The following is a 13558-nucleotide window of genomic DNA, read 5'->3' on the forward strand; positions in this document are numbered from 1 at the left end:
GCTCAGGATCACAGAGAGGATGTCCCAAGAGAACCTACAGTCTGACAGGGACTGAGAGAACCAGGGCTCCTCAGAACTAGCTCCCCCCAAGAATACCCATCCAAGGAAGGAAAGAGGGTGACCAGTGGGACAAAGGCATGCCAGAGGAAGGTGGCTGAGCTACTTTTTCCCTTTCTTACCGGAGACTCGGTTCTGACCCCACCTGTGCATAGGGAAGCATCCTCCTGGACGGGAAATAAAATCAGGCTCTTGAGTGAGCACTGAACGTCCAAGCTAGAAAATTATTTTATCCTGTCCCTGCATATAAAACAGTGAATTGAAACCAAAAGTGGTCTGTGAAGATGAGTGTCCTGTGAAGGATGTTCCTGTTGGGAGGCAGGCCATTGTGAGTCCTCTGGGCTGGGCTCCAGCATTGGAGCAGGCTGTCTGGAACTCTGGGCAAGGGGTTTGGCAGCCCCACTCCAGAGCAGCAGGAGTTACTGGGGGTCTTGTCCTTGAAGGCACTGGCGATGAATCCCTATTTTCTGTGTGCCTGCTGGAGGCCCATCATGGTTTTCAAGTAATTGTGCTGGACGCAGAAAGGGGGAGAAAACAGGAATTGATTAGCAGGTATGGAATTAAGAACCAGAAGCCATGCCACTTACACCCACCCCACCATTCATCCTGCAAACATCACATTCTGGGGACGAGGATGCCCACTGACCAGCCCCAATTCTGTTGAGAAATAATGTTCCATTCATCCCCTTTCATATTTTCATCCTAAAGAAAGTGTGTAAAACTGTTTTAAAATGGTGTGGCAGGCATGTTTAAAAGCAGATGTGTATGCTTCAAAGGCCCACTTGAAAGTTTCTGGCAAGAATTAGGTTCAAAAAGAAAAGAAGAGGGTTCTGTCTCCACAGGGGTGGGCACACATGTATTCCGAAGGGCCCTCCCTCTGCAAACCAGATTGATGTTCACAAATTCTTCCCTTTTAATGCAGTTCTAGGCCCTCAGAAAGCAGGTGGGAAAGGTGCGCTGAAACAGAAACAGTGGGCAGTAAGCAAGCAAGTCCTAAAACCAACTTGAAATGTAGGTATGAATCCTCGATCCCCCACAACGTGGGAACGGAAACTGAAGCTCCCGTATTCAGCCAGAATTCTTTTCTACCCCCAATGTTTTTATTGTGGCAAAATACCTACCTTACATAAAAATTTCCCATTTTAACCATTAAATTTTTTAAATTATTATTTTAGAGAGAGGGTGCGTGCACAAGTGGGAGAGGGGGAGAGGGAGAAGGAGAGAGAATCTTAGGTAGGCTCCATGCTCAGTGTAGAGGCTGATGTGGGGGCTCGATCCCCTGACCTGGGATCATGACCTGAGCCAGAATCAAGAGTCAGATGCCCAACGAACTGGGCCCCCCCAGGTGCCCCCCCATCTTAACCATTTTTAAGTGTACAGTTTGGTGATGTACTGATAATGTGCAACCACCACTATCACCCATCTCCGTATGTCTTTTCATCTGGCAAAACTGAAATTCCATACCCATTAAACACTCACTCCTCATTCCCCTACCCCCGAGACCCTATCAACCACCATTCTATTTACTGTCTCTATGATTCTGGCTACTCCAAGCACCTCATGTGAATGGAATCATATAGCTAATTCGCCTTTTTGTGACTGGCTTATTTCACTTAGTGGCTGGACTATTTTATATTCCCGCCAATAGCACACACACGACGGTTCCAATTATTCCACCTCCTCACCAATACTTGTTATTTTGTTGTTGTTGTTTTGTTTTGTTTTGTTTTTTCTGGATCATTGCCATCCTAATGGGTATAAGGAGGTATGTTGTAGTTTTAATTTGCCTTTTCCTGATGATTTGTGACGTTGAGCATCTTTTCATACGCTTACTTTCCATCTGTATATTGTCTTTTGAGAAATGTCTACTCTTTGCCCATTTTTTAGTTTTAAAGTTCTCTAGAGGGGGGCCTGGGTGGCTCAGCTGGCTAAGCATCCAACTTCGGCTCGGGTTGGATCTCAGAGTTTATGGGTTTGAGCCTGTGTCAGCATAGAGCCCGGAGCCTGCTTCAGATTCTGTCTCCCTCTCTCTCTGCCCCTCTCCCATTTGCACTCTATCTCTGTTTTTCTTTTTTTTTTTTTTTTAATTTTTTTTTTTAACGTTTATTTATTTTTTTGAGACAGAGAGAGACAGAGCATGAACAGGGAAGGGGCAGAGAGAGAGGGAGACACAGAATCCGAAACAGGCTCCAGGCTCTGAGCTGTCAGCACAGAGCCCAATGCGGGGCTCGAACTCACGGACCGTGAGATCATGACCTGAGCCGAAGTCGGACGCTTAACCGACCGAGCCACCCAGGCACCCCTCTATCTCTGTTTTTCAAAAATAAACATTAAAAAATTAAAAAAAAAAAGAAGTTCTCTATATATTCAGGATATTAATCCCTTATCAAGTTGGAATTTTTGAAGGGAAGTTAAAACGGTCCTGGGTTGGCAATGCCCTGTGGCTAACTGCAAAATCAAGTGCAAATGCCATCAGGGGGAAAGAATGCACTTATGCACTCATGACTCCTACACCTTCAGTTCAATCAAACATGAACTTATCACACACACACACACACACACACACACACACACACACACACACACACACACAGATAAAAGCCACCATAAGAGAAATTTAGCAAGATGGAAAACATTTTGACCTTTTTAAATATTAAGATGGAATGGCTCAAGTATAACATTTACATATCAAATTTCTGTGTTGGCATGTCTTTTTCTTTCCTTCCTTCCTTTCTTCTTTCTTTCCTTCCTTCTTTCTTTTCTTTCCTTTCTTCTTTCCTTTCTCTCTTCTCTTCCCCCCCTCCCCCCTCCCCTCCCCTCCCCTCCCCTCCGCTTGCCTCCTCTCCTCTCCTCTCCTCTCATAGGTTCCACACTGGGCTTAAACTCATGACCCTGAGATAAAGACCTGAGCTGAGATCAAGAGTCAGGTGTTTAACTGACTGAGTCATCCAGGCGCTCCATGTGGGCACATCTTAAACATAAAAATTGTCCAATGCAGAGTTCTCCTAGAGATTGAGGGATGGTGGGAGAATATAATACTGACCTATAGAAATGCAGGATTCCCCTGTTGAATGGTTTAGAATTTAAATGTTTATCTGAGACTTTGGAAGTAAAGACAACACAAGGTTATGGGGCACCTGGGTGGCTCAATCTCTAATGCTTCCAACTCTTGGTTTTGGCTCAGATCATGATCTCATGGTTTGTGAATTCGATCCCTACATTGAGCTCTGCATTGACAGCACAGAGCCTACTTGGGAGTCTCTCTCTCTCTCTCTCTCTCTCTCTCCCTCTCTCTCTCTGTCCCTCCCCTGTGCACACGCACTTACCTCTCTCTCAAAAAATAAATAAATAAGCATTTAAAAAAAAAGAAAAGAAAAAGGAAGGTTTGCCTGGAATGTCAAGAGAGAAATTCAGGGTGGTAGCCATGCAAATCACTTTGGTCCATCTTTTCTGTGATCTTGAAATAATTTATGCCAGTCAAAACAAGTTCACAACAATAAGGAATAAAATTTTGGAAGCTCTTTCCTCAAAGCCAAAGACCTTTTGGTCCTCTTATTCAATATATATGATGACTTTAACCAATTGATCAAAATTAACCTCACCAATAATGGGACAAAGCAACATCTTGTGCCTCTTGTTACAGACTGAATGTTTATACCACCTCAAAACACATTTGTTTATCGCCACTGTAATGGTATTTAGAGGTGGGAAATTTTGGGAGGTAATTAGGTTTAGATGAAATCATGAGGGTAGAGCTCTCATGATGGTTTAGTGTCCTTATAAGAAGAGGAAGAGTGAGAAGACTCTCTCTATACAAATACATGTCTAGGAAAAGGCCACGTGAGCACACAGCAAAAAGATGGCTGCTTACAAGCCAGGAAGAAGGCCCTCACCAAGAAGCAAATCTGCCAGCACCTTGATCTTGGTCTTCCCAGCCTCCAGAACCATAAGAAAGAAATGTCTGTTGTTTAAGACACTCATGTATGGCATTTTGTTATAGCATCCCAGGCTGAATAAGACATGTCCTGATATGATGTACATGAAGAACATGACACCATTCCTGTGGTATTTCTGCCCAGAATGCAGAACTTGAACTTAAATCACAAGAAAACATCAGACAAACCTAAACTGAGGGACATTCAACCAAATAACTGGCCTGTACTGTTCAAAAATATCAAAATCATGGGGCGCCTGGGTGGCTCAGTCGGTTGGGTGTCTGACTTTGGCTCAGGTCATGATCTTGCAGTCTGTGAGTTCAAGCCCCATGTCAGGCTCTGCTCTGACAGTTCAGAGCCTGGAGCCTGCTTCAGATTCTGTCTCTATCTCTCTCTGCCCCTCCCCTGCTCTCACTGTGTCTCTCTCTCTCTCAAAAATAAAATAAAAACATAAAAAAAAATGTTTTTAAAAATCAAAATCACGAAACACAAGGAAAGACCCAGGAATTGTTCTAGATTAAAGGAGACATGGCACCTAAATATGATGTATAATCCTAGACTTGATCCTCCTGGCCAGGGTGTGAGAGGAAAACAACTATAAAGGACACCATTAGGTCAACTGTCGAAAGTTACATATGGACCTTGGATTAAATAATATTGTTGCATCATTGTTAATTTTCCTGATTTCAATTACTATATCATGATTATGTAGGAGAATGTACTTGCTCTTTTTTTTTTTTTAGGGTTTATTTTTGAGAGAGAGAGAGAGAGAGAGAGAGAGCGAGCGTGAGTGGGGGAGGGGCAGAGAGCAAGGGAGACACAGAATCTGAAGCAGGTTTCAGGCTCTGAGCTGTCAGCACAGAGCCCAACAAAGGGCTCGAACTCACAAGCCGTGAGATCATGACCTGAGCTGAAGTCGGACACTTAACTGCCTGAGCCACCCAGACACCCTGAGAAGGTACTTGTTCTTAAAAAGTAAACACTGAAATACTTAGGAGTAAAAAAACCAAGAGAATGACATGTTCTAAAATTCACTGTGGTTATGGTTGCATTTAACTGTGGATATATGAAAAAACCACTGGTTGTACACTATAAATGGGCGAATTGTATGGTATTTAAATTATATCTCAAAGTTTTTTTAATGGTTATTTATTTATTTATTTATTTGAGAGAGAAAGAGAGAGAGAGTGTCAGCGGGGGAGGGGCAGAGAGAGAGAGAGAGAGAGAGAGAGAGAGAATCTCAAGCAGGCCTTGAGCCATCAATAGGAAATCTTATGTGGTGTTCAACCCCACATACCACAAGATTGTGACCTGAGCCAAAATCAAGAGTCAGACATTCAACTGAATAAGCCACCCAGATGACCCCCTTTGTTTCTTTTTATTTTTATTCTCTCTTTTAGGGTTATGATTAGATGTATGTTAGACTTTCTCATTATGTCCTGTGTATCTCCTAAAGTCTGTCATTTCTTCTAGCCTCTCACCTCTCTATGCTGTAATTTGGGTAATTTTGTTACATTCCTATTTCAGTTTATTAATGCCCTCTTCAGCTGTGTCTAGTCAGCCATATCTAAAAACTGCACTTGGTTTTTCTTAAAATCTGCTTGGTCATTTTTAATAAACTCTTATTTCATGCCCTTTAAAAAAAGGATAAGGCTCCAATATCCTTTCGTGATAAAAATACTCAGTGAACTAGGTACAGAAGAGAGCTTTTTCATCCTGATAGAAGAAAGGTTCTAAGAATAAACTTCAAAGTGTGCTACTCAGAGTGTGTTCCCTGGACCAGCCACATCAGCATCATCTGGGAGCTTATCAGAAATGCAGAATCTCAGGCTCCACCCCAGGGCTGCTGCATCAGACTCTATTCTAACAGCCTGGTGATTCATGTGTACTGCGCAGAGTGAGAAGTTCTGCTATAAGGCTCTTCTTTTTTTTTTCTAGGAAAACCCCATAGCCAACATTATACTTAATGGTGAAGGAATGAACACCTTCCCCCTAAGATCAGGAACAAGACAAAGATGGCGACTTTCATCTCTTATTTCAACATCGTATTAGAGGTTCCAGCCAGGCAAAGCAGGTGAGAAAAAGATATAAAAGGCATTGGATTGGAAAGAAAGAAGTAAAACTATTTGTATTTGTATATGACATGATCTCCTATATAGAGATAATCCTAAGGAATCCACTAAAGAACTATTAAAATTAATAAATTAGTTTAGCAAGGTGGTAGAATACCACATCATTATACAAAAATCGGGGGCACCTAGGTGGCCCAGTCAGTTAAGTGTCCAACTTCGGCTTAAGTGTCTGACTTCGGCTCAGGTAATGATCTCATGGTTTGTGAGTTTGAGCCCTGTGTTGGGCTCTGTGCTGATCTGTGCTGACAGCTGGGAGCCTGGAGCCTGCCTCGGATTCTGTGTCTCCCTCTCTCTCTGCCCCTCCCCTGATCATGCTTTCTTTCTCTCTCTCAAAAAAACATTAAAAAAAAAAAACTTTAGAAAAAAAATCAATTGTATTTCTATACACATGCAATGAACAATCCAAAAGTGAAATTTAAAATACAATTCAATTCATAATAGGGGTGCCTGGTGGCTCAGCTGGTTAAGTGCCCAACTCTTGGTTTCAGCTCAGGTCATGATCTCACAGTTTGTGAGTTCAAGTCCTGATTCAGGCTCTGCACTGATAGTGCAGGCAAGGGATTCTCTGTCTCCCTCTCTCTGTCGCTCCCCCGCTCTCTCACTCTCTCTCAAAAATAAATAAATATTTTAATAAACAAAATTCCATTCATAATAGCATCAAAAAGAATAAAATACTTAGGGGCACCTGGGTAGCTCAGTCGGTTAAGCATCTGACTTCGGCTCAGGTCATGATCTCACGGTTTGTGAGTTCGAGCCCCGCATTGGGCTCTGTGCTGACAGCTTGGAGCCTGGAGCCTCCTTCGGATTCTGTGTCTCCCTCTCTCTCTGCCCCTCCCCAACTTGTGCTCTGTCTCTCTATGTCTCTCAAAAAATAAATAAATGTAAAAAAAAAATTTTTTTTTTAAAGAATAAAATACTTAGGAATAAACTTTTTTTTTAAAAGTACAAAACTTACACTCTGAAAAGTACAATTATACTGAAACAAATTAAAGACCTAAATAAATAGAAAGATAGCCTATGTTCATAGGTTTGAAGACAATATTAAGATGTCAATATTCCCCAAAGCAACTGATAGATTCAACACAACCCCTGTCCCAGCTGGCTTCTTTGCATAAACTGACAAGCTGGTCTGAAAATTTGTTTGGAAATACAAGGAACCCAGAATAGTCAAAACAATCTTAAAAAAGAACAAAGATGGAGAATTTCTACTTTGTAATTTCAAAACTAACTACAAATCTACAGCAACCAACACAGTATAGTACTGGCATAATGACATATAGATCAATGGGATAGAACTGAGAGTCCAAAAATTAAAACCTCACATTTCTGGTCAATTGAATTTCAACAAGGGTAACAAGATAATTCAAAAAAGAATGACTTTTTTTCAATAATTGGCACTGGGAAAACTGGATATCCACCTGCAAGAGAATAAAGTTGGATCCCTGCCTCATACCATGTGCCCCCTCCACTGAGCCCAGCAGGGGCAGGCCTCTTTATGGCCAAAGAAGGAAATTCCTACATGATGGTCACAGTCAAATGATCTTTGAGGCTGGGCTATCTAGGCCTACTTGTCCCTACTCCATTCTCTGCCAAATGTTCTGGGAGAGCCCTGCCTCCCCACAGAGAGATTTTCATGGACAACCCTGAGTGAGCTCTTTGGAGTCAGGTAGTGGGGTCAAGGGGGACAGCCTGGCCAGGGTCTCCTTCCCCAGCCAACGTGGTTGTGTTCCAGCAAACTTTTTCAGAGAGTCAGGGCCCTGTCCACTGATCTGGGCATCCCTCCAGGGGCCAGGGTTAATAAAGCTTGATGTTCACAGCACAAAGCTAAATGGCTAAATTTAGCTCCCATCCTCTCTTCTCTGAGGGAATTAGACCAGGCAGCTGGAGTGGGCAGGGGAACCTGCTCCAAACCACCACTAATTAGGCCAGGAATGTACATTTAACCCAAGAAGAGTCACCTAGGCTTTCCCTCTGGAGAGACACAAAGTAAGTAGTCAGGTGATATACTGGACATTGGAGCTGGGAAGTCTTAGAAAATAGCCAGACTGGGGGCAAAGACTGGGGCTAAAATCGAGAAGTGAGTGGGAAGAACAGATAGGGGAAGGAGTAGACCTCAGGAAGAAGCTCAGGGACAGAGAGAGGCCTGGAGGGAGAGGAGCCAGAGGCTGTTTCCTGCAGATGAGCTCTGTGGCCTGCTACTCAAAGTGTGATCTCGGACAAGCAGCATACGCATCATCTGAGCCTTATTAGAAATGCGGAATCTCAGGCTCCACCCTAGACATGCTATGTCTGAATCTGCAATCTAACAAGTCAGTACAGATGTCAGCTTAACTATAAGTGTAAAGAGAATGAATTCAATAAGGAGAGGACTTAATTATGACACAAAATCCAGAAGCCAAGAAAGAAAAGACTAATACACTTGATTTCATAAAAATCAACAGAATAACTACAAAAAAAAAGGTAAAGACAAATGACAAACAGGGAAAAATATTTGCAATTCATATCATAAAGAGCCAATCTCCCCAGTATATCAAGACTTCCTACAAATTAATAAGAATAAAGACCAATATACAATGGAAAAATAGGGGCGCCTGGGTGGCTCAGTCGGTTAAGCATCTGACTTTGGCTCAGGTCATATCATGGTTCATGAGTTTGAGCCCCTCATTGGGCTCTGTGCTGACAGCTCTCACCCTGGAGCCTACTTCAGATTCTGTGTCTCCTTCTCTCTTTCTGCCCCTCCCTCACCTCTTTCTCTCTCTCTCTCTCTCAAAAATTAAAAAAAATAGGCAAAAATATGAACAGGCAATTTATAGGAAAAGAAATTAAAATGGCCCTTAAATACATGAGGAGAAGCTCAACTTCACTTATAATAAGAGAAATGTAAAATAGAGTACCTGAGAGACCATTTTTCACCTTTTAGACTGGAAAAAAAACCAAAAAGCAGGATAATACATCTTGTAGTGAGGCTGTGGGGGTACAGATGGGTCCAGCTCTAGGCAGGCGATTTAGCACCATCCATTAAAAGTACACATGTCCTGGGGTGCCTGGGTGGCTTAGTCGGTTAAGCATCTGACTTCTGCTCAGGTCATGATCTCATGATTTGTTGGTTCGAGCCCCGCGTCGGGCTCTGTGCTGATGGCTCAGAGCCTGGAGCCTGCTTCGGATTCTGTGTCTCCCTCTCTCTCTGCCCCTCCCCCACTTGTGCTCTGTCTCTCTCTGTCTCTCCAAAATAAATAAATGTAAAAAAAAAAAAAAAAGTTTGAAAAAAGTACACATGTCCTTGGGGTGCCTGGATGGTTCAGTCAGTTGAGCGCCTGACTTGATTTCGGCTCAGGTCATGAGATCGAGGACTGTGTTGGGCTCTGCACTGAGTGTGGAGCCTGTTTAAAATTCTCTCTCTTACTCTCCCTCTGCCCCTCCCTAGCTTGCACAGGCACTCTCTCAAAAAAACAAACAAAAAAAAAGTATACGTCTTTGTGACCAAGAAATTCACTTCTACAAACTTCTCTCTCACGTATATTCACTCATATGTGAATTCACATTTCTACAAGGTTAATCATCACAACAATATTTGTATTGTAAAGAAATGGAATCACCTAAATGTTCCTCAATATGAGATGGGTTAAATAAATTTTGATACATCCTCACAATGGAGTACCACTATACAGCTATAAAAAAAAAAAAAAGAAGAAGAAAACAAGCAGCTATGAGTTGACATAGAATGATCTTCAGGATACACGGTTAAGTGCAAAAAGCAAAGATATAGCACAATGTGCAAGGGGAACAGTAGAAATAAGTGACAGGGTTTCCCTGTCAGAGCGGGTTGGTGGGAATTGGATGGATGGGGACTGGGTATTTGTATTTACATTTATATTTTGTATATATATATATATATATATTTGTATATATATATATATATATTAGAGAGAAAGAGTGTGAGCAGGGGAGGGGCACTGGGGGTGGTGAAAGAGAGACAGAGAGAGAGAGAGAGAGAGAATACAACGAGAGAGAGAGAGAGAGAGAGAGAGAGAGAGAGAGAGAGAATCTTAAGCAGGTTCCACACTGGACGTGGAGCCCAACACAGGGCTCGATCCCTCGACCCTGGGATCTTGACCTGAGCTGAAATCTAGTCAGACACTTAACCAACTGAGCCACCCAGGTGCCCTGTATTTATATATCTTACATGATGAGCTCTCTTAAGCAGTCCCCCATGTGCACCTGCCACTTGCATATAGGAGCCTGTGGGCACAGAGAAGTACACAGCACACAGGCCCTCTGTGTTCTGGCTCCAGACTGAGCCTCAGTAGACCGAACCCTTCTGTTCCAGCCCAAGCTGCTCAGGGAGGAGAGTGCAGGCCCACCCCATGGCCAACACCTGGTCTAGCTTTGCCTCAGCTGCATGTGGTCCTCTGTCCCCTGCCTCCTGTTCATGGTGGCCCCCATTGGAGACATTGTCCCCAGCAAGCAGACCCTGTCCTGGGCTACGAACCACACATGGACCAGCTTAGCTCCCAATAGCCATGTCCAGGCCTGGCCATGGTCTGTGGGGCTCCTATTGGTTCCCAGGACTCTGGTGTCAGCAGGAGATCCCAGTGACTCCAGGTGACTCTGTATTTCCCGCGGCTGGCATATTCCTTCTTTGTCTTTTCAAAGTAGGAAGTGTGATCTTGGGTGTCCCAGTAATGTGGCCCCCGAGGCCTCACCTTCCTGGAGACATGAACCCCCAAGTTACCTTCTGTTCTGTCTTGACTTTGGCATTGTAGAAGGCGACGGAGTCAGGGCCCTCGGGCAGCACCACCTGCTGCAGCTGGCTGAACTTGTCCTGGGCATCTTCTCCCTAGAAGAGGCTCAACTCAGTACAGTCCCTTCAGCCTGGCACTGTCGAGATCGACCCTGACACGGCCTGTGGGGGGCATCAGGGCAGCCCCTCGCAGGGTTGGCAAACCCCTGCGCAGGGTAGCTCACGACCCCCAGCCCCAAGTTTGCCAGACACTCTGCAACTGCCTTCGGGGCGGGATGAGCCACCCCAGAGAGGTGACGGCAGCAAGTGATGTTTCCTGGGTCCCCATCTTCTCCATACCTGGGGAGAGACCTATACCTGTCTGTTTGCCTGGGTCCGCCATGGGCGAGGCCAGGAGCAGCCTGTACATTGCCATGTTCGCGGAGAAAAGAGAGGATGAAGGGCGCTGCCCACTCACTACCCCGTGCTTGTCCATTAGCCCCACTCCTGCCCTTGTGCCACTCACCAGGGACATGATCCTGCTGACAGGCACCATGCCTGGCCGGATGCTGCCGCCTGGCTTCAGTGCCACTTGTAGGTCCTCGGGGATGAAGAAGGACTCGTTGTACCAGATATCAAATTCTGCAAGCAGGCAGGCAGACGGCACTGTGAGCTGTGGGGGCGTCTCTGAGGGAGCACTTACAGCCTATGTGTGCAGGTCACAGGCTCGCCCTCTGTTTACTTCCTGTCCCGGGGTCTCACCCTTTCCTATCTCCCTCCCCTACCCTCGGAGTGTTTTCTTTTTAAGTTTGTTTGTTTGTTTAGAGAGAGGGAGAGAGAGAATCCCAAGCAGGTCCCCCACTGATGAGAGACTCAAATTCATGAATTGCGAGATCATGACCTGAGCCAAAAACTGACAGAGCCACCCAGACGCCCCTCTTGGAAACACTTCTGAAGCCCCTGTCCAGCCCCAGCCTCTGTCAGAGAGACGCTCTGAAGCCACTTCTAGAACCCAGGTGGTGGCCTTGCCCTCTGTCTCCCAGGACCTCAAGTGGCCAGCCGACCTTCCCAAATGGCACACCTGTGAGCAGGCGGTGACGACACTGATCCACCAAGTGCTGGCAGTACTGGATTTCTGCCCTGAGGTCTCGCAAGTCCTGATACTCAGTACGGTACTGCTTCTTGAGGTCTTTGAGCTTCAGGATCAGCAGGAATTCCTCCTCATCGATGATCATCAGCCCCTTGTTCTCATACTCACCTGCAGGGACACAGGAGGTCAGAGAATGAGGTACTCACTTGGGGTGTGGGGAGGAAGGTATTCTGGAAGGACAGAACAAAGTGCTGGCAAAGCCCGAAGACCAGAAACCAGAGGAAAGGCTGGGGTGTGGTGTGCGGGTGGGCAAAGCACCTGGACTTGCCAGGCGACAAGGACATATGTGGAAGAGGGAACTCAGGCCGGAGGGGCCACACTGGCACCTTTAAGAACAGGTGGGGGTGCCTGGGTGCCTCAGTCAGTTATGCATCCGACCTCGGCTCAGGTCATGGTCTCACAGTCCCTGGGTTCAAGCCCCGCTTGGGCTCTGTGCTGACAGCTCAGAGCCTGGAGCCTGCTTCAGATTCTGTGTCTCCCTCTCTCCCTCTCTGCCCCTCCCCCGCTCATGCCCTGTCTCTCTCTCTCTCTCAAAAAATAAACATTAAAAAAAAAAAAAAGAACAAGAGGGGTGGCAGAGGAGAGGGTAGAGATGGCCCATGTTTCACATTTATGTTGATCTTAAACCTCAGTGGCCAAAGATAATTTAGTAAGCACCTGGATTAAATGGATGTTTTCCTTTTTTGTAAGCTATATACATGAACTGCCAGCACTTGGGCAAGGTTCCCTATTAATAACAGTGGCTGTAAATCTGTATCATGTCGAGTGGCTCTCAGAAGCTCCAGGAGGAGAGGGGTCAGTTGCGCTGTTCGTCAGCTCTACTCACGGTCTCTGCATGACCTTCGAAGGTCTGTCAGTTGATGAGCGTTGCTGAGTTAAGACAACATAACATGGTCTGTGGAGTCACGCACCTCAGCCACTGCCACTGCCCGCAGCACCTTGAAAGCTCAACATAGGCATCATGTCAACCCCCCCCCCCCCACCAGGGAGTGTGGGGCTTCCACCCCAGGACCCCTGGAGAGTGAGTCCTGCGTGCGACTGAGGTGTGTGGCGGGGGTGTGCGAGGCAGTCTCCAGGTGCCCTTCCGCTGAAGTTTACTGCAGAAAAGTTAAGACGCTGTCACAGACACCACATATGGAAAGGCAACTGGGACCTTGAATTGGTCCCAATTCAAGGAGTCTGGAGTTGGAGGGTACAGTGTGGAGTGACCTGGTCCGTGTACTGTGGGCAGTCCCCAGTGTGGTCACTGTGACAGACACAAATCCTTTATAAAGTCTTTACAGTATTCTATTTCACAGAGTCTTTACAGTTTTCTGTTGACATGGGGAGGGACTGTGAGCACCCTGTGTCCCACTGCAGGGGAGGGGGGTTCTCTGATTATCTGCAAGGAAAACACTTCAACCTAAAATGATTTTTCAGGGGCACCTGGGTGGCTCAGTCAGTTAAGCATCCCACTCTTGGTTATGGCTCAGGTCATGATCTCACAGTTCATGGGATAGAGCCCCGTGTCGGGGTCTGCGCTGACAGCATGGAGCCTGCTTGGGATTCTCTCTCTCTCCCTCTC

The 13558-nt window shown here is 45.5% G+C and overlaps 1 protein-coding gene across 15 annotated transcripts in view; it reads right to left on the bottom strand.

Moving 5' to 3' along the window:
- Positions 1 to 261: 261 nt before the first annotated feature.
- The window catches only part of KIF9 (kinesin family member 9), a 53820-nt gene continuing 40523 nt past the window's right edge, over positions 262 to 13558 (bottom strand). For all 15 annotated transcript variants that reach the window (XM_042929153.1, XM_042929152.1, XM_042929143.1 and 12 more), the window contains 4 exons: positions 11926 to 12102; positions 11371 to 11486; positions 10857 to 10961; positions 262 to 568 (listed from right to left, as the gene is read on the bottom strand). In XM_042929153.1, coding sequence (XP_042785087.1) covers positions 518 to 568; positions 10857 to 10961; positions 11371 to 11486; positions 11926 to 12102 — 449 coding nt within the window. In that variant the 3' untranslated portion in view covers positions 262 to 517. The remainder of the gene's footprint in view (positions 569 to 10856; positions 10962 to 11370; positions 11487 to 11925; positions 12103 to 13558) is intronic.

The sequence above is a fragment of the Panthera leo genome, chromosome A2 (assembly GCF_018350215.1).
Source record: "Panthera leo isolate Ple1 chromosome A2, P.leo_Ple1_pat1.1, whole genome shotgun sequence".
In the NCBI taxonomy this organism is placed as follows: Eukaryota; Metazoa; Chordata; class Mammalia; order Carnivora; family Felidae; genus Panthera; species Panthera leo.